Here is a 24,927-nt window from a genome sequence, read left to right as displayed (position 1 = left end):
AAAGACACAAAATCAACTTTTGTGGCCCCAAATAGTAGGCCTATTAGCATTTTGCCTATTCTAAGTAAATTATTGGAAAAGATTGTATTTGAGCAAGTGCAAGATTACTTTACTAACAATGATTTGACCACTATGTTTCAGCATGCTTATAGGTATGGTCATTCCACCTGCACTGCAATGACACAAATGTCGGATAGCTGGCTTACATCAATTGATAACTCAATGCTGGTGGGTACACTATTACTGGACTTTAGTGCTGCCTTCGATGTGATTGACCATGACATTTTAATTTCTAAACTTATTAGTTATGGTTTTACTTCCTCAGCAATCAAGTGGTTTAAGAGCTATTTGTCGGAGAGGTCGCAAAGAGTTTATTTTAATGGTGCATTATCTTGTAGCAAGTCCCTGGATTGTGGTGTTCCTCAAGGAAGTTGCCTCGGACCTTTGTTATTTTCAATTTTCACAAATGATATGCCGTATATACTCAGTAAGGCTACATTGACTATGTTTGCTGATGATTCTACTCTTTATTATGCAGCCCCTACATGTTCAGAGCTTAATCAGGTTCTGTCTTGTGAGATTAGCAAATTGTATAATTGGATCAAAACAAATAAACTTGTACTAAATATTTCAAAAACTATGAGTATAATATTTGGTTCTAAGTATAGATTATCTGACAATCCTAAAATTAATATACAAGTTAATGGTCAAAATGTACAGCAAGTAAAAAAAGGTGAAGCTTCTTGGACTTTGGCTCGATTCTACATTGTCATGGTCTGTTCACATCAATTTTCTAAAGTGTTGTTTCTAAAATGGGCAGAGCTGTTGCAGTAATGCGTAAATGTGCAAAATTTTTAAATTCACGGTTGTTTAGTGCGTGTTGTTTGTACATTGATTTTGTGTCATTTGGATTACTGTTCTGTTGTGTGGTCTGCTGCATCATGCAGTCATTTAAAAAATTACAAGTGGCTCAAAATAAGGCTGCAAGACTGGTTCTTGGTTGTTCTTCGAGAACTAGTGTTGCAGTGATGCATGAACGTCTTGCTTGGCTGGTGGTCAAGCATAGACTATCTGCTAATATGTTAGGATATTTTCATAGAATTATTAACACTCGGATTCCAAAATTTCTTTATGACAATATAATTTACTATTCAGATATGCATTCACATTACACAAGAGGGGCGAATAGGCGACAGATTTCTTTACCGCTACCTAAATCTGACTCTATGAAGAGGACCGTGTTTTATAGGTCAATTGTGTTTTGGAACAATCTTCCAGTTGGGGTTCGTGAAATCAAGGGAAAAACTGGTTTTAAAAAAAGACTAAGACTGTATTTGTTTTTAACATCATAATATTGTCTGGATTGGCTGAGAAGGTTGTATTTGCTATGTTGTTTTTTATATCTTTGCTAATTTGTCACGCCAGAAAAAGACCGCCGTAGACTGCGCGGGGGCTAATGGGGATCCTTTTAAATAAACAAAATAAACAAAAATCACATCATAGCCACGCCCTAAAACACCCTCTGCTTTATCACGATTTTAAAATCAATGAGACCATAATTTAAAAAATGAACATCATTCTGTGTTGCAGAAGACTTAAAACTAGCGATTGAGACCATAAACTCTTCAAGAAAATGTGAACTGAGGTAATAAATTAAGTGAGAAGTGGGTCACTTTCTCATAGACTTCTACAGAAACCGACCTCCTTTTGCAACCCACGCGTCGGCCCCTGCTGGGATTCAGATAGAATGCAGGTTTAAGGCACTTCGCGATTTGCAGCACTTTGCGAAACCGGATGGACTGTCCACTAATAATATACAGTCTATGGTTGTGATTTATAGAGTCACAGCGTGTACAAAAAACAACGTAACATGAGACACAGCCGTCTTCTAACAGTAAACAAACCAGGAACTATATTCTCAGGCGGAAGAATATAGTACTTAATATAGTACAGAATATAGTGATATGCTCACAGCAAGCCTGTCTGAGAATATAGTTCCCGGTTTGTTTACAGTTAGAAGATGGCTGTTTCCCATGTTACCTTGTTTTTTGTACAACATGTAAATAGGAACATGTTGGCGTTATTTTGTCACTTTTGTCCCAATTCGGAGCAGTAGGCTAGATGGAACCAGTTACCTGCAGGATCTGTGCTAGGCTAAGCTAATGCTGGAACCGTCAGGCAGCGTTACAGCACGCACGGAGATGAGAAGGGTATGTATCGACTTGTCTTACTCTGGGGGTTACGGTGAATAAGCTAAAGTCCCAATAAGTCAGCGTGTTCCTTTAACACCTGACTGTTTTCTCTTGTGTTGTAAATATTCAACACTTTTTCTTTCTGTAGATGTGTGTGGAACTCTGCTGTTTGTTTTTTTCCCAACCAATCTCTTCCCTCTAGGAGAAACAATACAGAACTGTTGAAAAAACAGGACTTTTTATTATTAATAATTGTTTGTTATTGTTTTTCAGTTGTGATGGAGGTACCAGTGCACCCTGGAGATGATGTCATTCTACCATGTCAGACTGATGATCCCTCTATCTGCGATGTAGAGTGGAGCAGAGCTGACCTGAAGTCAGATACCATCCTCTCATACAGAGTTGAAGGGTTGGTTCTAATCAACCTTCATCCTAAATATAAGGAGGACAAGGTGGAGCTGGTGGACAAAGATCGGAAGAAAGGAAACATGTCTTTAATTCTGAGGAAAGTTACCAGGGATGACGAAGGAACATACAAGTGTCGAGTAACATCAGGTGGTTCAATGAGGACTAATACTACCGTCCTCCCCTGGAAAACAATCACAATCATCCATCTGCAGGTTAGAGAGCCAGCAGGTGAGTGATTCTCTCTCAGTGAGTTTTTCTGAGTATCAGGTTGTAGCTGCAGTTTCTAACATCAGAGAGGATGAAGACTGCTCCTCTATCACACATTTACTGACTCATATGTTTAATCAGCTTCAGGTTCTCTTGTTAGAAACTCCTCTCCTGTAGGCTGATACCGTGAATGGGCAGCAGGTGTTCTGCTTCTTGTAGCTCTTGTTGCAGTGGGTGGTGTCCTGATATATAAAATATGTAACATAAGATCAGGAGCCTGCTGCTGATGATGATGAAGGATTTGAAGTTCAGTTCATCTGACAACTCTCAGAGCTCTTAAGGAACACACGACACATATTGGGAATTGAGCTTATTCACCGTAACCTCCAGAGTTAGACTAGTCCATACATATCCTTCTCATCTCCGCGTGCTGTAAGGCTGTCTGACGGCTCCAGCGGCATCAGGCCAGCACAGAACAGGCAGATGAATGGTTCCAGTAATCCTACTGCTCCGAATAAGTGACAAAATAACACCAACATGTTCCTAATTTACATGTTGTGATTTAGAAGTCATAGCGTGTACAAAAACAACGTTATGATGACACAGCCGTATTCTAACAGTAAACAAACCAGGGAACTATATTCTCAGGCGGAAGAATATAGTACTTGGGCGGAGTGATATGCTCACAGCAAGCCTGTCTGAGAATATAGTTCCCGGTTTGTTTACAGTTAGAAGATGGCTGTGTCTAATGTTACGTTGTTTTTTGTACACGCTGTGACTCTACAAATCACACCATGTAAATAGGAACATGTTGGAGTTATTTTGTCACTTTTGTCCCAATTCGGAGCAGTAGGCTAGTTGGAACCAGTTACCTGCAGGATCTGTGCTAGGCTAAGCTAATGCTGGAACCGTCAGGCAGCGTTACAGCACGCACGGAGATGAGAAGGGTATGTATGGACTTGTCTTACTCTGGGAGTTACGGTGAATAAGCTAAACTCCCAATAAGTCGGCGTGTTCCTTTAACACCTGACTGTTTTCTCATGTGTTGTAAATATTCAACACTTTTTCTTTCTGTAGATGTGTGTGGAACTCTGCTGTTTGTTTTTTTCCCAACCAATCTCTTCCTTCTAGGAGAAACAATACATAACTGTTGAAAAAACAGGACTTTTTAATATTAATAATTTTTTGTTATTGTTTTTCAGTTGTGATGGAGGTACCAGTGCACCCTGGAGATGATGTCATTCTACCATGTCAGACTGATGATCCCTCTATCTGCGATGTAGAGTGGAGCAGAGCTGACCTGAAGCCAGATACCATCCTCTCATACAGAGTTGAAGGGTTGGTTCTAATCAACCTGCACTCCAAAAAATAAGGAGGACAAGGTGCAGCTGGTGGACAAAGATCTGAAGAAAGGAAACATGTCATTAATTCTGAAAATGTTAGCACCACTGACCAAGGAACATACAAGTGTCGAGTAACATCAGGTGTTCGGGGGGACTAATACTACCGTCCTCCCTGGAAAACAATCACAATCATCCGTCTGCAGGTTAGAGAGCCAGCAGGTGAGTGAGTCTCTCTCAGTGAGTTTTTCCTGAGTATCAGGTTGTAGCTGCAGTTTCTGACATCAGAGAGGATGAAGACTGCTCCTCTATCACACATTTACGGACTCATATGTTTAATCAGCTTCAGGTTCTCTTGTTAGAAACTCCTCTCCTGTAGGCTGATACGGTGGACTGGCAGCAGGTGTTCTGCTTCTTGTAGCTCTTGTTGCAGTGGGTGGTGTCCTGATATATAAAATATGTAACATAAGATCAGGACGCCTGCTGCTGATGATGATGAAGGATTTGCCATTCAGTTCATCTGACAACTCCCAGAGCTCTTAAAGGAACACGCCGGCCTTATTGGGAATTTAGCTTATTCAACCTAACCCTCAGAGTTAGACTAGTCCATACATATCCTTCTCATCTCCATGCGTGCTGTAATGCTGTCTGACGACTCCAGCGGCATCAGGCCAGCACAGAACATGCAGGTGAATGGTTCCAGTAATCCTACTGCTCCAAATAAGTGACAAAATAACACCAACATGTTCCTATTTACATGTTGTGATTTGTAGAGTCACCGGCGTGTACAAAAACCGTTCATAACATGAGACACCGCCGTCTTCTAACTGTAAACAAACCGGGAACTATATTCTCAGGTGGAAGAATATAGTACTTGGGCGGAGTGATATGCTCGCAGCAAGCCTGTCTGAGAATATAGTTCCCGATTTGTTTACAGTTAGAAGATGGCGTCTCTAATGTTACGTTGTTTTTCTGGCTTTATCATCTTATTGATGTTGTCACTTTATTCGCGAGCAGTAGGCTAGTTGGAACCAGTTACCTGCAGGATCTGTGCTAGGCTAAGCTAATGCTGGAACCGTCCAGCGTACGTTCACAACGGCGGAGATGAGGGTATGTATGACTTCTCTGGGGGTTAATGGTGATTAAGCTAAATTCCCAATAAGTTGGGTTTAACACCTGACTGTTTTCTCATGTGTTGTAAATATTCAACACTTTTTTCTTTCTGTAGATGTGTGTGGAACTCTGCTGTTTGTTTTTTCCCCAACCAATCTCTTCCCTCTAGGAGAAACAATACAGAACTGTTGAAATAACAGGACTTTTTATTATTAATAATTCTTTGTTATTGTTTTTCAGTTGTGATGGAGGTACCAGTGCGCCTTGGAGATGATGTCATTCTACCATGTCAGGCTGCTGATCCCTCCATCTGCCATGTAGAGTGGACCAGAGCTGACCTGAAGCCAGATACCATCCTCTCATACAGAGTTGAAGGGTTGGTTCTAACCATCCTGCATCCTAAATATAAGGAGGACAAGGTGGAGCTGGTGGAAAAAGATCTGAAGAAAGGAAACATGTCCTTAGTTCTGAAGAATGTTAGCACCACTGACCAAGGAACATACAAGTGTCGAGTAACATCAGGTGGTTCAATGAGGATTAATACTACCGTCCTCCCCTGGAAAACAATCACAATCATCCGTCTGCAGGTTAGAGAGCCAGCAGGTGAGTGAGTCTCTCTCAGTGAGTTTTTCTGAGTATCAGGTTGTAGCTGCAGTTTCTAACATCAGAGAGGATGAAGACTGCTCCACTATCACACATTTACTGACTCCTATGTTTAATCAGCTTCAGGTTCTCTTGTTAGAAACTCCTCTCCTGTAGGCTGATGCGATGGACTGGCAGCAGGTGTTCTGCTTCTTGTAGCTTGTGTTGCAGTGGGTGGTGTCCTGATATATAAAATATGTAACATAAGATCAGGAGTGCCTGCTGATGATGATGCTGATGAGGGTTGCCGTTCATTTCATCTGACAACTCCCAGAGCTCTTAAGGCTTATTGGTTTTTCTCATGTGTTGTAAATATTCAACTTTTTCTTTCTGTAGATGTGTGTGGAACTCTGCTATTTGTTTTTCCCCAACCAATCTCTTCCCTCTAGGAGAAACAATACAGAACTGTTGAAATAACAGGACTTTTTATTATTAATAATTGTTTGTTATTGTTTTTCAGTTGTGATGGAGGTACCAGTGCACCCTGGAGATGATGTCATTCTATCTCACGGCTGCTGATCCCTCCATCTGCGATGTAGAGTGGAGCAGAGCTGACCTGAAGCCAGATACCATCTCTCTCATACAGAGTTGAAGGGTCGGTTCCAACCAACCTGCATCCTAAATATAAGGAGGACAAGGTGCAGCTGGTGGACAAAGATCTGAAGAAAGGACATGTCTTTAATTCTGAAGAATGTTAGCACCACTGACCAAGGAACATACAAGTGTCGGAAGTAACATCAGGTGGTTCAATGAGGACTAATACTACCGTCCTCCCCTGGAAAACAATCACAATCATCCGTCTGCAGGTTAGAGAGCCAGCAGGTGAGTGAGTCTCTTCCGGTGAGTTTTTCTGAGTATCAGGTTGTAGCTGCAGTTTCTAACATCAGAGAGGATGAAGACTGCTCCTCTATCACACATTTACTGACTCATATGTTTAATCAGCTTCAGGTTCTCTTGTTAGAAACTCCTCTCCTGTAGGCTGATACGGTTGGACTGGCAGCAGGTGTTCTGCTTCTTGTAGCTCTTGTTGCAGTGGTGTGCCTGATATATAAAATATGTAACATAAGATCAGGAGCGCCTGCTGCTGATGATGATGAAGGATTTGCCGTTCAGTTCATCTGACAACTCCCAGAGCTCTTAAAGGAACCGCGACTTGGCCGGAATTTAGCTTATTCACCGTAACCCTCAGAGTTAGACAAGTCGATGCATACCCTTCTCATCTCAGTGCGTGCTGTAAGGCTGTCTGACGCCGCAAGCGGCATCAGGCCAGCACAGAACATGCAGGTGAATGGTTCCAGTAATCCTACTGCTCCGAATAAGTGACAAAATAACTCCAACATGTTCCTGTTTATTTGTATTTGTAGAGAGTCGCAGCGTGTACAAAAAACAACGTAACATGAGACACAGCCGTCTTCTAACTGTAAACAAACCGGGAACTATATTCTCGACGGCGAAGAATATAGTACTTGGGTGGAGTGATATGCCACGCAGCAAGCCTGTGTTGAGAATATAGTTCCGGTTTGTTTACTGTTAGAAGATGGTTGTGTCTCATCTTGTTTTTGTACACGCATGTGACTAACAAAATCTAACAATAAAATTTATATTAATTTGTCACTGTCTAATTCCGAGTAGTAGGCTAGTTGGAACCAGTTACCTGCAGGATCTGTGCTAGGCTAAGCTAATGCTGGAACCGTCAGACAGCTTTACAGTGATATATTATAAATTCAATAAGTCGTATTTCACCTGACTGTTTTCTCATGTGTTGTAAATATTCAACACTTTTTCTTTCTGTAGATGTGTGTGGAACTCTGCTGTTTGTTTTTTCCCCCAACCAATCTCTTCCCTCTAGGAGAAACAATACAGAACTGTTGAAAAACAGGACTTTTATTATTAATAATTGTTTGTTATTGGTTTTCAGTTGTGATGGAGGTACCAGTGCGCCTTGGAGATGATGTCATTCTACCATGTCAGGCTGATGATCCCTCCATCTGTGCTGTAGAGTGGAGCAGAGCTGACCTGAAGCCAGATACCATCCTCTCATACAGAGTTGAAGGGTCGGTTCCAACCAACCTGCATCCTAAATATAAGGAGGACAAGGTGCAGCTGGTGGACAAAGATCTGAAGAAAGGAAACATGTCTTTAATTCTGAGGAAAGTTACCAGGGATGACCAAGGAAGATACAAGTGTCGAGTAACATCAGGTGGTTCAATGGGGACTAATACTACCGTCCTCCTCTGGAAAACAATCACATTCATCCCTCTGCAGGTTAGAGAGCCAGCAGGTGAGTGAGTCTCTCTCAGTGAGTTTTTCTTAGTATCAGGTTGTAGCTGCAGTTTCTAACATCAGAGAGGATGAAGACTGCTCCCACTATCACACATTTACTGACTCCTATGTTTTATTCATCTTCAGGTTCTAAGGATGGATATATAAGTTATCTAACTTGGCCTGTATGCTGATTAAGATACTTTTATCAACATCAGATATTACAATAGAATAGATATTTATTACCATTAACACAGGTACAGAGCTGTACAGGTGCTTTGGAGGTGTATCAGAAATACAATAGAAAAATACAATGAAAATATAAAGCTACATCAATAGATATGAATAAAGTCTTATGTTGGGAATTGGTATGGGTACAGATTAAATTATTGGCAAATTATCAAATATGTTTTATCAGTTTTAATACAGTTATGAATATGTGTATTCATAACTTTACCAAATTGACAAACAATCAAAACAGGCACCACCCTGGAACCAGGGACCAACAACTGAGCTGTGAATCAGTCTTATAGGTGGCGTTCCCTTTAAAATACACATCTTAAAGGGGTGATAGAATGATTATATAGAGTATTTCACACTGTTCCTTATGGTCTCCTAATAGGGTATGTAACATTGGTGGGGCTGAAAATGGCCTGGTTGATATTTTATTGGCCCTTATGCATCCCTGTGTTTTGGCCCTATTTGTAATAAGAGCTTTTCTTCCAAATATGGTATGCTCGTGAATATTTAGATGAGCTGCGCGCTGATTGGTTGAGCGAATTGCCATAGGCAGACATTAGCGATGTGCGCTGATTGGTTGAGCGAATCCCCAATACACACACATTAGAGAAGCGACAGAATCTTATATTCCAGACACTGCAATGTTTCATTACCAAATTCACTTCTGAGACATTTTTATGTGAGAAATCAACTATATAAAGCTCAAATATGGGCCGTTTTACGAAAATTGATGGCTAATTGCAAATATGGTAAGACTATGTGTTGGACTTCAGCGGCGGTGCTGCGGTGCTGCCAGTTATACAACATCTAACTAAATGTCTTATAAAGCTAACAACGGTGTCCGATTTCAAGTTAATGAATTTTTGTGAATTCCAGAGGAAGTGTAAGAAGAGGCTAGCTATAGCTAGCCTCCTCTTAGACTAGCCTCCTCTAGCTATAGCTCAATCCAGCCGCAGGCTCTATCAATGAGACTCGCGGACAAGAGGCGTGTATTTCACCTATCGTTTGTTTAAATAACTCAACACATTATAATTACACACATTATGAGATTAACTGGAACCTGTGGTAAGAGATTGCTGGCGTAACAAGCTCTCTGACCGCGCTCTCACTCACACACACCTGCCATTAGGAAGAGGGGAACTGCCGGCCCTGGAGCTCTGTCAGAGCACCAGCGTGTAGTAGTCCATTTGCCAAAAAAATGGTGACTTTGCGTGGGTATGGAGTGCAGTGGGCTGCCAGTCGTAACGGAGCTCAATCGAGCTCAGAGCAGGTCGGGGTGTGTAAAAGAAGGCAGGCTGGGCGGCGAGGCAGTAACACAGGCAGCACCGGCGCTGAACTCCGACACACAGTCAGACAAAATTTGTAATTAGCCATCCATTTTCGTAAAACGGCCCATATTTGAGCTTTACATAGTTGATTTCTCGCATAAAAACGTTTCAGAAGTGAATTTTGTAATGGAATAGCAGAGATCTGCGCGACCTAGATTCAGAAGACTACCTGATCTCAGGTCAGTTGTGTAGCCTATGTAAATGTTGGGGCGTGACCGTTTTCTTAATACACCCATGGGCTGACAAAGGTTCCGGTTTTTGGGAGGTTGATGTCAACTTCCAGCTTTGTTGGGATTCGCCCGTTTTCAGCGGCAGTTTCAAAATATGAGATTTTCATAGTAAAGGGGTGTCAGTGGAACTTTGAGCTTCTATGTATGTCCTATTTACCCACCGAACTGTCGTTATTCAACTATGACAGGGTAAAATCGGTTTTGCATTCTATCACCCCTGTAATTAATTTGATAAATGGATCTGGTATCTTTCAAAGAAACAAAGAAAGCGCTGACCTGTATAATCAGATTTACTCCAATATAATACACAAATAACCACACAACATCTTCGTGTTAATGTCTAATAGGATTTATTTTACCTTCAAAAATACTGATGGTCAATCAATAATTCTTCAATCATCAAAACTCTATTGACTTGTTACAGTTCTAGCAAAAAAAGCAAGTGTGTGTGTGTTTGTGTGTGTGTGTGTGTATGTGTGTGTGTGTGTGTGTGTGTGTGTGTGTAGGAAAGGGGGGGTAGGAGTAGCGGGGCCGCGTAGTCGGGCTAACCACAGAAGATTCAGGATGGCGGTCAGGAGCCGTGTGTTTGGAGGCTGTTTGTAGTTTTAGTACAAAGACCCAAAATGTCTTCTCCTAACGTTGAAATATCGGAGAACCCCGCGAGACTTCAACACGTATTACAGACAAAAAGGGGACACACCTCAGAGCGCTATATTGGCGCCGCAATGGCGGTTAAAACTCTGTTAAGTCTCGCCTGACTACGGTAGCAGGCGAGGCCAGCTGTCCCAATGGTGTGTGTGTGTGTGTGTGTGTGTGTGTGTGTGGTGTGTGTGTGTGTGTAAATGTGTGTGTGTGGAGGTTAGAACAATGAGAGACAGAAAATAGGATTGAAAAGAAAACACTTCATCTTGATCCTTCATCTTGATCCTGGTGGTAGTGAGAATAATCCCTCTCCCTCGTTTCCTCCAGATGCTCAAGCCAAGCTCCATCAGGATCTGAGAGTTTGGTTTTAACGAGGAAGAGTTTATTTTCTTCCTCCTTTGTGAACTAACAGATGATGCTCCGCGGTAACAATAATCACACCGTTGGCCGTTACACAGGTCTCCGGTATAACGTCTGTTATATCGTATCGCTGTAGTCTGAGTGATGACAGGCAGAATGATGGTCTCACTCCTACAGTCATTACTTCTCCACAGCAGGAGGTAGCATTCACAGTTTTAACAACAACTTTCAACCATATCTGGATCAGAGATATTCTTCACAGCAGTGGTTTGGGTAGGGCTGGGAAAAAAATCGATTTGATTTAAAAATCGAGTTGGTAGGTCAAATCGATTAATATTTTCAAAAAATCGATTTTTTTAGATTTTCTTTTTTAATCCAAATACAGTATAAATAATTTGGATGTTTAACAATCTTTGTTGCACACTGCACAGTGACTTTTCACTTAGAGAAAGGGTTTGCCTGTGCAATTTTGTTTATGTTGATGCACTTTAATTAAATATAAAAATATATTTTTTAAATATATTTACAGTTTGCAGTTATTTTGTTTTAAATGGAAGGGGGTGGGAATCGAATCGTAAATCGAGTTTTTTAGGGAAACAAATCGCCCAGCTCTAGGTTTGGGACACGGCGCTCCGACCACATTAATGGCAAAACGATAGTAGCAATAACATTTACTCATTAATAATAAAAAAAAACACCACATGGTTCTACATCAGGTCAGAACCATATAAAGCCTCTTACTGTTGTGTGTAGTCCATTAGATTGTCTGGCAGGTCCTCCGCGATGAACAAAATAAAGGGGTCAACCACGGGCCAGTGGTTAAGGAGACCACTCTGTACAGGACAGTGGATGTGGAGCAGTTCAGAGTCAACTCAGAGGGAAAAGCAGAGCGTCATGTCCTTCTTCTCCCTGAAAACAGGGTTGATTCTCCCTCTCTGTAGATTTGGTAGATACAAACTCGTCTCACTAGGATCCCCCTTTTGGAACACAAAAGATACACTCAGCTCAGTCGGCAAACGAACAGCCAATAATACTAGATATTCTCCAACAACGTTGAACGATGCGCCCTCATTCAGCAACGAGTTGCTGCGAAGAGCCGTGAGAAGTGGATGACGGGGGCTTTTATTCCTCCGCTACCTGGTGGCGGCAGTTGGTGCATTCAAGGAACCTCAGCCAATGGGACGTCCCGAACTCTCCGCCATTTTGTCCCTCTTCCACGTGGGGTAACGTGCTTTCTCCATTTTGAAAACGTTTTCACATGGAAGTGTGAAGTTTCCAGGCTTTGAGATTGACGTCCAGGCCTTTCCTTTGTCTGAGGCCATGTGTTAGGCCTCCTGTTCTCTCTTTGTCTTGGAGGTCACCAGCTCTTTGTTTAAAGTGTTTGTTCCTATCACTTACTACAGCAATCACTTCTATCCTGCACCAATTAGACTTCATACTCTCTGTTGTCTTTATTCAAATATAATAAAAAAGTCCCTTACCTTAAATATTCCCACCTACTACTACAACTACTGATACTCATCATTCCGTATGTTCTGTATTCAATCTGAGAGGGACAGAGACACAGAAGAGAAGGGGGGTATTCTTTACTATATGTATATGTTTCCTCTGTTGCACTAGCATTACTGGCTGAGATACAACCTGTGAACCACAGGGACATTAAAGAGAGACATTACCTCTATTCAAATGTTGAACCTTTATTAGTTTGAGTTGTTCCTCACAGCAGCTGATGACAGGAAGGACACACGTTAACATTCACTTACTGCAGGACTAATAATGAGGCAACATTCTTAATCCAGCAAAGATATTAAATAATGTTCTCTATATATGTATATAATATATTAACGAGATTCAAATTAATTCATTTTAAGCAAATTTGCAGACATGGTAAATATCACATTTGAAACAGATGCACACTGATACAGTATATTTATATAGAGTTAGACTGTTACACATCGGTCCGACTCCTATCTATAAAATAATCTGCTAACATGTTTCCCCGGCTCTGATTGGCTGTGTGAATGGCTCCATTTAATCCCATCCCAGTCTTCTAAAGAGCTGACCTTGTGGTAATAAAGTCCTGTGATATCTCTGCAGTTGTGACAGATCAGTGAACGTCTCCATCAGGTGAGACTCTACAGAGACCTTCTACAGGGACACACCTGTTTTTTTTTTTTTAAAAAAAAGAAAAACTAAGTTATTTTTTTTTTTTTTTTTTTTTTAAAAAGTGTAAATAAGTACAGTGCTATGTGGAAGAAGAAGAAAAAAAAGGTTACAGATCAAGCAGGTGAGTGAGTCTCTCTCAGTGAGTTTTTCTGAGTATCAGGTTGTAGCTGCAGTTTCTAACATCAGAGAGGATGAAGGCTGCTCTACTATCCACACATTTACTGACTCATGTGTTTTATTCTTATTCAGGTCCCCTGAGGATAGAAACTCCTCTCCTGTAGTCTGTTACGGAGGACTGGCAGCAGGTTTTCCAGTTGGACAGATTATTGTAGTTGTTGCAGTGGATGTTTTCCTGATATATAAAAGACGTAAGAAGAAGAGAGTCAGGACTGCCTGCAGATGATGCTGATAAAGCTTTTTCCGCCATGAATCTCCACCTTACTGTGTTTGGGGTGTAACCCGAGGAGTCTGGGATCTGTATCACCTGGAGCTCTGAGATCCTGTAGGTTGTCCCATGATGAGTTGGTCTCAGACTCATAGTAAATCAGTTCAAATAAACTTAACCTTTAGAGAAGTAAATGTTTTACTACTGAAGTAAAAGTAGTGTTGCTTTAAAAGAAAAGAAAAGTGGCGATTAACTAAATTACTTTTACTTTCAATACATTTTCTTCAATTAAAAATAAAATGACTTATGGCTTATTGATTCTTGATAACTGCTCAGATAAAAGAAAAGGCAGTTAAAATGTTCTTTAAGAGCAGAATGAAGCAGCCAACACAGAGATGTTCAGACAATATAAACTCAGCAGTAATACACTGAAAACAGAAAATGATGTTTCTTTAAAATAAAATATAAGCAGACGGAGCACCCACCAGATATCTTCTAATCAGGTGTAGAGAGCTCTTCAACATGTCTTCTGTTTGTGTGTTTGATCAGGTCATGTTACGCTTATTTAGCATTTTAGTTTTCTGCTCAGCCGTATAAATGTATAAATGTTCATGGCTTCTGCTTGGAATCATATATTTCTAGCTAAATATATAATATAATAAATGTCTAATGGTAAAGTCTGCCTCTGCCTTAGAGAACTAGAACATTTTACTCAAGTAAAAGTACTGTTGATTTAATTAAAAAAACAACGTTATTTAAAGGTATTGTGGAGGATTTTTCCGAATTTTAGAAAAGAACCGCCCTCTGTACTTTTTGAAAAAATGCACATGCGCAACACTCTGCCTGCTCCCGAGAGGGAACGCCTATTAAACGTGTGCACGAGAGTGCACTGTTTACAAGTTGCTGTCGGCATGGCTCATACAAGCCTACTTTCCAAAAGAAGATTTGCACTTTTTCACAAATTGAGATGTTTACCGTGTGTGCGCGGTGCGTGACTTGTGCCAGGGCTGGAAACACGGTGAGAACGGCGAGCTTCCATGAACGGCTGAAACCGTAGCTCACCACACATATACACCTGAAAGTGCTCATGCGTAGAAAGCGAAAACTACCTAGGGACGAGAACGTACGACGGCCTTACGTAAGACTATCACCAGACTGATTGACAACTAGGAGGACCATTTATTTTGATGATCCACCCGGAAAAAGAAAATCCTCCACAATACCTTTAACTAAAAGTACTTTTACTATGAATGAATTGTTCTTAAGTAAAAAACAAAGTTAGGCTACTTATTTGATACCTGAAGATTTTGCTCAGATAAAAGATAAGTCATTAAAATGTTCTTTAAGAGCAGAATGAAGCAGCCAACACAGAGATGTTCAGACAACATAAACTCAGCAGTATTACACAGAAATACTTTGCTCCATTAAATGAGCAAATGTAATCTATTACTTCATTATTAAGATTTAGTGTGTAAGCAGTTGGCAAAAACTGTAAAGGTGGACGTTTGAGTTCAGTTAAACCAATGCTCCTTGAGGACAGGCTGCCTGGCTTCACAACGGAAGAATAAGCTCCCCATCGGTGTTTGCCTTTGCAGTGTTTCTAGCTATTTATTGCAGATACTTTTGCATCTCGGTAGTGAGAACCGTGTTCTGAATAAATTGTTGCATGACACCAATGTCCGTGCTGCCTTTATTATCCATGTAGGATTCTCGTAGGGTACAGATTTGATCATTGGAAAATTATCAAAGATGTTTTATCAATATTAATAAAGTTATAAATATGGTTATTAATAACCAGGGCTGTAGTCAAGACCACCTTTGTCGAGTCCAAGACAAGTCCAAGACCACGACTAGTCGAGTCCAAGTCAAGACCAAGTCCAGAGAGGTTCGAGTCCAAGACAAGACCAAGTCCAAAAAGGTTCAGTCATTTGGGGTTATTATTTGTTGATTTAAAAGCAAAAACAGTGTCACAACACCCAGGATTTTTAAGTAACGACATTCCCCTTGATATCATATAATCTAATCTAAAGAAAACAGAATGATGATATATGGTGATACCTCATAATAACAGTGTTAGATGTATGTAATCAATGTATTCTGCAAATATCTTTATGAAAAATAGATTACAATCCAAATATAAAAACATAATGGAATGTATTGAAGTAAGGCTAACAGGCATTCTGTATTGCTTTCAAATATTTATTCTCCTTTGGATGGACTTTTCTAATTATATCTGAGTCAGCACACATGTAGACTAGGAATCATACTCCCCCCTCCTGTTTTGCTCTTTTGTTGTTAATGTAGGCCTATTAATAAACCCCTGGACTGTAATATTTCAGATGTGTTTGAGCAATGTCCAAAACTTTGTGCACACTCACTGTGATTTGGAGGAGTCGTGATTTTGAGAAAAATAAAGTTATAATAGGCTATTACAAGAATAAAGTCACTGTATTTCAGAAATCTACCTGCACCATAGTCTGCCGTGCATTATTGCTGTAGATTTCAGACCTTCTGACAGACACAGAGCCCTGTTTGGGTGTCTGAATGAGACAAAGAGTTTAGCTAGGGAAGTGGCCGTACGCTGCTCTACATCGGAGGTGGAAAACCGAATCTACTGCAGAAATACACGGAGCACAAACACAACACATCTACCGCAGCATGTCAACAGTAGAGCGCATCCGTTATAACCTGAGGCTGCGCTGCATTTTACAGAGTGGACACTAAGAGACCCACAGGTCTGCTTCAGAGCTCCGTGTGGTTGGGTCTGAACCATAGACTGGAAACGTCACAGGAACTTTAAACTAAATCATTAGTATTGCGCTCCTTAACTTTGTGTTGATGGCATCAATGTATTACACTGATTTGGCTATGATTCCTCCGAAAACTTCACCCGGCTGTAACAGCTTTCCTCACGTAGAGACGGTTGCTAGGTGATAGCAACCAACACAACATGGTCGGACCCCGCACGTAGCTGCCCGTTGTATTCGCCTCGGAAAAATAAACTGGACAAAGTTACATTCGGGGCTACACTCAAAACATTCGGGGCTCAAGCCCTAGCAAAATCGTCTGACGCCGCTCCTCCTAAAACCGGGACATTTTAGCGTCCCGACAGGCTTTTGTCGGGACTCGGGACATTAACTTCAAAACCGGGACGTATGGTCACCCTAATTGTGTTCATAGTAAACAAACATAGGTAGCGGCGAAAACGTTATATGGGAACATAGAAAAGAGTAAAGACACCTGGATTCGGTCGAGACCAAAAGCCATATTTGGCAAGACCAGTGGCCGAGACCGAGACAAGTCCGAGACCATAGAAAAATGGACTCGAGTCTGGACTCGAGTCGGACTCGAGTCCAAGACCGGACTCGAGTACTACAGCCCTGTTAATAACTTTATCAAATCGACAAACAATCAAAACGGGGCACCACCCTGCAAGTCAGGGACCAATAATCAAACTGTGGAACAGTCTCATTTCTGTGAAAATCCTTTAAAAAGGAAATAAAGGAAGGGGTGAATCCAAGCACGGACCTGATCGACCAGCAATTATTACAACAAGTACACAAATAATCACAAACAACTGCTAATTAAGTATAATAAGATTTATAAACGTCACAATTATCAGTAGCTTCTCAATAATCCTTCAATAATAAACTTATATACCTTTTTACAATATCACAACCAAAAACAAAACAAAAACAAAGCAGCATGGGCGGACACGTCTGTGTCCGTGTGTGAGTGTGTGTGTGTGAGAGAGAGTGAGTGAAAAAGGAGGGGCGGTGTCGAAGTGTAGTTCTAACACGAAAACAAACTCCCAAAATGGCTACTCCTGTGAGCTGAACAAACTATTTAGCATCAAGAGGGCGGTAGTGGTGCTGGGAGAGGGGGCTGAAGAAGCCGAGGTGGGGGTTGCTAGACAACGCGCACGTTTATACCATATGTTCGGTCACCTATTAGCTCTATACAAACTCCACGTGGTAAGCTAGCAGCGTTAGCTTGGGAGCTACGCGGCTAGCCCGTGTCGTGTGTGTGTGTGTGTGTGTGTTGGTAAAAGAAGAAAGAGAAGAAGAGTAAAGAAAAGAGGCACTCTGATCTTAGTTATCGATAATGACCCAGTTCCCCTCAGCCACTCAGGTCTGGGCTAACGTGTAGTTAGGACAGACTGAGACTTTTGTTTTGCTGAGGAAAACGTCACTATAACCACTCCAGTGGCTAACAGCTGATTTTCGCGAGTTTCTCGCCGACAGTAATTTAAACTCTGTGAAAGAAGTGATTAAGCAGGTAGCGATTACAGTTATACAATTCAATTCAATTCAATTTTATTTATAGTATCAAATCATAACAAAAGTTATCTCGAGACACTTTACAGATAGAGTAGGTCTAGACCACACTCTATGATTTCCAAAACCCCAACAATTACAGTAATTCCCTCAAGAGCAAGCATTTAGCAGTGGTTATTGCGACAGTGGCAAGGAAAAACTCCCTTTTAGGAAGAAACCTCGGCAGACCCAGACTCTTGGTAGGCGGTGTCTGACGGGCCGGTTGGGGGGGTGATGAAGTGGCGATAATAGTCACATTCGAGGTCACAGTGACTTCGAAGGTCATTGTGGAAGTTCATGTCATAGCAGGGCCGCATGCGTGTACTGAGTAGTGCAGTCTCCTATCCACAAGTTTCCTACGTCCCATGATGCTTTGCGTCAAAAGTGGGCGCGACTTCCGCTTCGAGCTTCGATAGACGGAAGTAAACAAGCGGGAAGTGTTACTCATTCATTCATTTAAGAAATACCGAGAAATACCGATGAAACTTGCTAATGATGTGGGAACACAACCATAACGAGCTTAAAAAGGGTGAAACATCAGTACCTTTACCCTCCGCGGTAGATGGTTGGGAGGATGACGTGAAGAAGTGGCCTCGTATCACTTACGGTAGCATTTTTAGCTATTTTGTTGCTTCAGTAGCCTGTGATGGTACAGCGATGAGCAATTTGAAAAGCTCAGAGGCGTATCAATATCTTCACAGTGATAAAGTCGGTCGGGTGTTGTTTAAAGATGTCGGAAACGACCTCGTTTATCTAAAAGCGGACATTGAACCGAGCCAGAGCCTACACGTAGCACATCATAAGGCTTGGGTGCTAGCATCAGTGACAGGTGAAGTACAGACAGCAGGTTGCTCATGTATTGCAGGGCCAGGACGATCTTGTAGTCATGCAGCAGCACTTTTGTGGAAGGTCAGTAAAGTATGGACTATTAGGGGCACAGACATTGTTTATTGTATTGTGATATTAATAATAAATGTTACGTTACTAAACTGAAATGTTTACTGTGTCATTCATGTTCTGCATATGTTGTTTCACTGTAGCCGTCAGTCACAATCTTGTAGGATAAGATTTAATTTCATTGGATTTAGGTTGAAAATGCAGTGAGGCAGGGCAAGACAGGGATGGCAAGCACTGATGTGCAAAGAAATTGGAATTCTGGTGTAAAGAAGAATGTAGGTCTGAAGAAGGTTAAGCACATTAATTTTAACCATCACAGACCTAGCCACATATATCCAGGCCCATCACTACGTTCAATGCAAGAATTAACCTCCCCACAACTTTTTAAGAACCATGGAGAGTTCATAGACCACAGCAATTCATCCGTGATGGCCCCACTGTTTAAGCTCCAGACAAATGGTCTTCTTCAGTTGAGTTACAGAGCAGATGTAGACACCAGCCAGGCAGGCCTCCGCAAACATGATCCAGCCCACAATAACACACTCTGTCATACTGAACACAGCACAACCCTCACCTGTCCAAAGTGCACCAAGTTTTATGAGGACTGCATCAAAGTGTCCCATGTGCAAGCAGATACACTGATGGAAGAAACCAGGATGCAGAGTTCTTCACAGTTATGGCATGATGCTAGAAAGCTGCGTATAACAGCCAGCACAGCAAAAAAGCCCAAAAGGAGCACCACTGATCCCAGAAAATTTCTAAATGAGCATCTGTACCCAACCTTCACCGGCAATACAGCAACGCAGCATGGCAAAGAAAATGAGATCAAGGTCATCACACTCATGGAGAGCAGAGGGCATACTGTGGAGAAGAGAGGCCTGGTTGTGCACCCTGACTATCCTTGGTTGGGAGCCAGTCCAGATGGGATCCTTGATTCAACACAGCTCCTTGAGATCAAGTGCCCCTTCCAGAGTTGCATGTCACTGACAGAATTTCTGGGACGGCCAAATGGTGACATTAAAAGATTAGGTGATGAACAGTACCTGATCCTTCCCAAAGGAAAGAATGGATACTACCTGCAGGTAAATAAAATGTTTTCAAGTAGATTAGCTCTTTTATTAGCCAAACAATGTTTTTTTATATCTATTTCAATGTTTGTTTTTTTCACCAACATGCACTAACAATCCTTATTTCAGACACAATTGACCATGATGTGTCTGGGCCTACAGAGCTGCAAGCTGGTCATCTGGACACCAAGTGAGGACATTGAAATGGACATTCCATTTGACAAAAACTACACAGATGCACAAGTTCAACAATTGCAGAATTTCTACTTTTTACACATGCTACCTAGATTGGCTGATGATTTTGCTGACAAGAAGATGAATCTCTGCCCAACATACCTGCAAATCTTTAATGAGTAGTTGAGGCAGGGTTTACACTGTATAATCAGTTGTATTGGTTGTATATTCTGAAGAAATCTACCTACACAAAGACAGTGTAATGCTGTTTCACTAGTTTAAATAGAAAACAAAAGAATTTTTCAGTTCATTGACAGTTCCACTTTTATTGAAAGTTGTAAGGTGAAAGCCAGTTTTTTTTTTAACCTTTATTTATTCAGGGGAGGTTCACTGAGAGGCAGCCTCTCTTTTGCAGGAACGCCCTGATCACATTTACACAGTTCCACATTCATACCTGGAAGCTGCCCGGTACAACCACAGTCTGATCTGCTGGCCACTGAGCAGCTCCACTGGAGCGGTTGGGGTTAAGGGCCTTGCTCAAGGGCACCTCAGTGGTGGTAATGAGGGAGGGACAAGTGCTGTTCTTTCACTTTCCCCACCCAGATTTTATCCTGTCGGTCTGGGGGATTGAACCCGACGACCTCCGGTCACAAGCTCGCTTCTCTAACCTTTTTGTAGGCAGACAAAAACAATTAAATATATTAAAGTTAACAAATAGGTTCCTGTATAAACATTAGGGCTGTCCTCGATTAAAGATATTCTTAGTCGGCCTAACACTCATTCAACTGTATCGTAGGGCTGGGCGATAGGGAGAAAATCCAACATCACGATATTTTTGACCAAATACCATGATATCGATACCGCAAGGATATTGTAGGGTTGTCTATTTGTGCTTTCACAAAATATTCACACAATGAGATTTTTTATAAATAATCATCAGCAATGTGGATAACTAAGTGGGTAAAGACAAAAAAAATAGAACAGTTAGAACAGTCTGGTAAGTTCAGAAAATGACATCACTTTACTGTAATGCAGCCTTTAAAACCAGGAAAAGACACTTATGCCATATTACGATATCCAAAATCTAAGACGATATTTAGTCTCATATCACGATATCGATATATCGATATATTGCCCAGCTCTATTGTATCGACTAATCGATTAGTTGATTTAATCGACAGATCTGTAAATAAATTTAGAGTCATGCAAAAGAACCACTTTAATTCTTGTGTTTACCAGAGATGTGCTCTTACGTTTCTTGGTAATAAGTCATTCAGCATGAAAACAGCATCAGACATGACTAATGGACTACAGAGATCTAAGTTGACTAAGACCAAAACCACCGATTAGTTGACTAATTCCACTAAGAGAGAGCAGCCCTAATAAACATTGTAAATACATTTTATGTAAATTAACTCAATTATATGAAATAACTTGTACATGTTAGTTAATTATAAGAATACATTAATGTGTCATTTGGAATTTTCTCTCCCACTTAGCGTTTCTACACATGACGTGACCTGCAGCACTCCCATAGACTGTTAATATTAAGCACTCCACACTCCACCGTTCTCTTAATACAGCCATGCACTCCACTTGAGGAGCGGTCGGCTCAGCGTCTCTCAAAATCTTTTAAACTGACCTTTGTCGATCAAAAAACAGACAGATTCAGCAACTGCATGGCCTATTTCTCTCTTAAAATGTTTTCAGAAATACATTTTGGTGAACTATCTTCGTAAAATACGAGACCGTTTTCAGTAAGTGGTTATTATACGTTAGCAGTGTACTGACGAAAAAAGTGTTTTTTCAACAAACAAACCATAAAACACTCATATCTCATAGTAGCAGCTAGATTCACTGATATAATTCATAGCTTAATTATTGTTATTGTGTCTATTTGCTTGAAATAAGCTCCCCTCGCAGATTTACAAGTGCTGCACAGATCTTTAGTATTTTGTCAATTTTAGTGACAAAATGAATAGGCACAGTTTGTGAGAGGATCTTGTACACCTTAAGACGCCTGATAGCTCGCTCAATGTGTATGCGGACATTAGCAATGCGCCTTGTGCGAGTGACCTGCTCATTTGTCAGCTGGCTTTTCTTACGCGTAAAGGCTGGCGTGATCAAACGAACATTCCGTTCCTCCAGCAAATCCCTGATGGTGAAGCCACGGTCCCCCATCACCTCATCTCCAGCACGCAGATGGTCAAGAAACCCAGAGTTATGTGTGATGAATCTATCGCTACATTTGCCACCATAAGCTTCTGAAATGTACATAACAATTCCAGATGGAGCAGTTGCTACTAGGTACTTGACAGTATTGCTAGCATAGTAGTGACTGTAAGATTCAGTTCGTGAGTCTAGATTTTTAGCCTTCTGAAGGACACTTTCTGTGCAGTCAATTATGCATGTTGTGTTTGGAAAACTGTCCATAAAAGCCTTCGGCAAAGTGGCCTTTATTGTTTCACGAGGCAGCCATGGAATGAGATCCTGGGTGTGCTCAGCAATCACATCTATCCAGAATTTCAGTGTTTTACTGACTTGACCAGGTGACATTTTGAAGCGTTTTGCTAAATCCGCAATAACAAAGTTCTGTCTAAGCTTCATCAATGTCAACAGGATTTGGTCCTCTGCTGGCAATGTTGATGATTTGGGGGCAAAATGTTGCAAGCAAGACACAAGTGTTTTAAATTCAAGTAGCGGAATCCCTGTGTACAGCAAACAGTCTGTATCATCTTTCAATGTTAACTCTGCAACAGGTAGCAAATCAGAAGACGGGGCAGTTGTCACAACACATGTGATAGTAGGTCCTTTGGAATAGATGTGGTCCTCCATTGCTGGGTCTGACCACTGTGTTTGGGCATTCTGGAAGGTCTGTGAAGTAGGGTCTGGCTCCCCAGAAACCTCCATCACATCAGGCTCATCTGCACGGAATACATGCATTACATATTTATGTTAGAACATGAGATTTATAACTGCAGTAGTATCAGTTCAGGTATATGGAAAGCACATAAGGATTGACTTAAATTAAATGTACAAATTTGAACCACAGTATTTAAATAAATTGATATTCATGTTTAGATTGTGATATTCTTTGTAAAGTACACAGAAAAGCATTACAAGAACTACTAACGTTACTACTTACTAAAAACATTAACGTGTCTGTGCCTTATTTGTTGCTGTTCTCATACTTTTTCCACTGCAAAATAAGCACTCTGGCTTAGTGACATCTAGACACAGAGTGCGTTTAATAATCTCAAAACAGATATTCTGTAAATGTTAACTAAAAGAGGGAACGAAATTAACACCTGTCACAGTGTGCCAAGTGCAGGATAAAACTTTGTGCTAGGTTAAAATATCAGGCCATCTGACTACCACCATGGCAGACAGTTTTTCTTATATTAATTTTAAGCATTTCAAGAACAGTTAAGGTATTTTAAAAAACGGTGTACAGAAAACTAACAAGCTAACGCTAGTGGACCTACCTGTGACATGTCGAGTCCTGGGTCGGCGTCTCTTCACCGGTGGCTTCTCGTAACCGAGAAAAAGCGTTGGGTACGGGTTATCCTGTGTTGGCTTCTTGTCAACGAAGTGAAACGAGCAAACAAACAGATGTTTGGGGGGCTGTTTTAGGTTTAAGTTCTTAAGCCATGTTCGTTTTGGTTCATCTTCTTGTGGGAGGCGATGAAAACTGTACCACCGTTGGCATGGACACTCGGCTTTAGTTTTTGGCTTGTGTTCATAACACTCACGTTTAAGCCACTGACTTAATTTTGCGCGGTTATTTGTACAGCCCAGACAGCACATGTTGTCCCTGAGCTCCTTAACAACATCTCAACCACTTTACAATAATAAAAAACGATCCGAAAAATCTTAAAATATACTTAGCCTCTTTGCTAATTAGCTGACTCAAAACCGTTGGAATGCTACTTCCGCTGTCTGACCGGAAGTTTCACCCACTTTCTTTACATTAAGCGTCCCCGGAAACAAGTGGATACCGGATCCTGACTACTCTGTGCATAGGGACATCACAGCAGGGCGTTGCGGGATGTAACGTGGCGCTGCAGAGGATGGGTGGATGCAGCGGACGCAGCAGGATGCGGCCGGGAATTGCAGAGAATCACAGAGCATAGCTCTGCGAAGAAGAAACATAAGGACTCCGGGGAGTAAACTCCCCAGAGCTAGATTAGTAACAAGAATTTCTGGGACAGGTTAGTTGAACACTTCAACTCCTCACTCCCTAACTATAAGCTTTTTCAAAGAGGAAGGTTTTCAGTTTACTCTTAAATGTGGTGACGGTGTCTGCCCCTCGAACCCAGACTGGGAGCTGGTTCCACAAAAGTGGAGCCTGATAGCTGAAGGCCCTGGCCCCTAGTCTACTTCCAGAGACTCTAGGAACCACAAGTAGCCCCGCATTCTGGGAGCGCAGTGCTCTAGTGGGACAATAAGGTATTAAGAGCTCTTCTAAGTATGATGGTGCCTGACCATTTAGAGCTTTGTAAGTCAGGAGGAGGATTTTAAATTTGATCCTAGATTTCACTGGAAGCCAGTGCAGAGAAGCTAATACAGGAGAAATATGATCTCTTCTTTTTGTTCTTGTCAGAACACGTGCTGCAGCATTCTGGATCAGCTGGAGAGTCCTAAGGGGACTTATTTGGGCAACCTGATAATAGGGAATTGCAGTAATCTAGTCTAGAAGTAACGAATGCATGGACTAGCACTAGGTATACCCAGCTACTTAACACAACATAAACCAAACGGTATAGTGATCAGTTATACATTTACAGCAACAGATTAATAACCAGATATGGCCAATACATGATTACAATCAGATCACATTAATGGCACCAGCAGTACCGTGAAAGCGAAGAAACACACAGTGCCGACAGCTTTTATCCTACCTCCGCCTCCTAGTGGCGGGGTGGTGCATTCAAAGACCCGACAGCCAATGGGAAAGC

General features: G+C 41.3%; 2 protein-coding genes and 1 pseudogene across 7 annotated transcripts in view; 2 read left to right on the top strand and 1 right to left on the bottom strand.

The window, feature by feature from the left end:
* LOC120572747 (immunoglobulin superfamily member 10-like) overlaps positions 1 to 8,206 on the top strand; it is a 187,999-nt gene extending 179,793 nt beyond the window's left edge. For 4 of the 6 annotated variants that reach the window (XM_039822159.1, XM_039822160.1, XM_039822163.1 and 1 more), the window contains 3 exons: positions 2,466 to 2,828; positions 5,501 to 5,863; positions 7,821 to 8,206. In XM_039822159.1, the coding sequence (XP_039678093.1) occupies positions 2,466 to 2,828; positions 5,501 to 5,863; positions 7,821 to 8,191 (1,097 nt within the window). In that variant the 3' untranslated portion in view covers positions 8,192 to 8,206. The remainder of the gene's footprint in view (positions 1 to 2,465; positions 2,829 to 5,500; positions 5,864 to 7,820) is intronic. The other 2 variants (XM_039822162.1, XM_039822161.1) reach the window with 2 other exon arrangements.
* The window catches only part of LOC120572864, a 642,621-nt pseudogene that overhangs the window by 392,875 nt on the left and 224,819 nt on the right, over positions 1 to 24,927 (bottom strand).
* Positions 1 to 24,927, top strand: part of LOC120572802 (low affinity immunoglobulin gamma Fc region receptor II-like) — a 395,648-nt gene that overhangs the window by 229,604 nt on the left and 141,117 nt on the right.

Source organism: Perca fluviatilis, chromosome 14, assembly GCF_010015445.1.
Source record: "Perca fluviatilis chromosome 14, GENO_Pfluv_1.0, whole genome shotgun sequence".
Lineage (NCBI taxonomy): Eukaryota > Metazoa > Chordata > Actinopteri > Perciformes > Percidae > Perca > Perca fluviatilis.
Note: the sequence above shows the minus strand (reverse complement) of the source record. Positions and strands in the feature narration are given on the sequence as shown.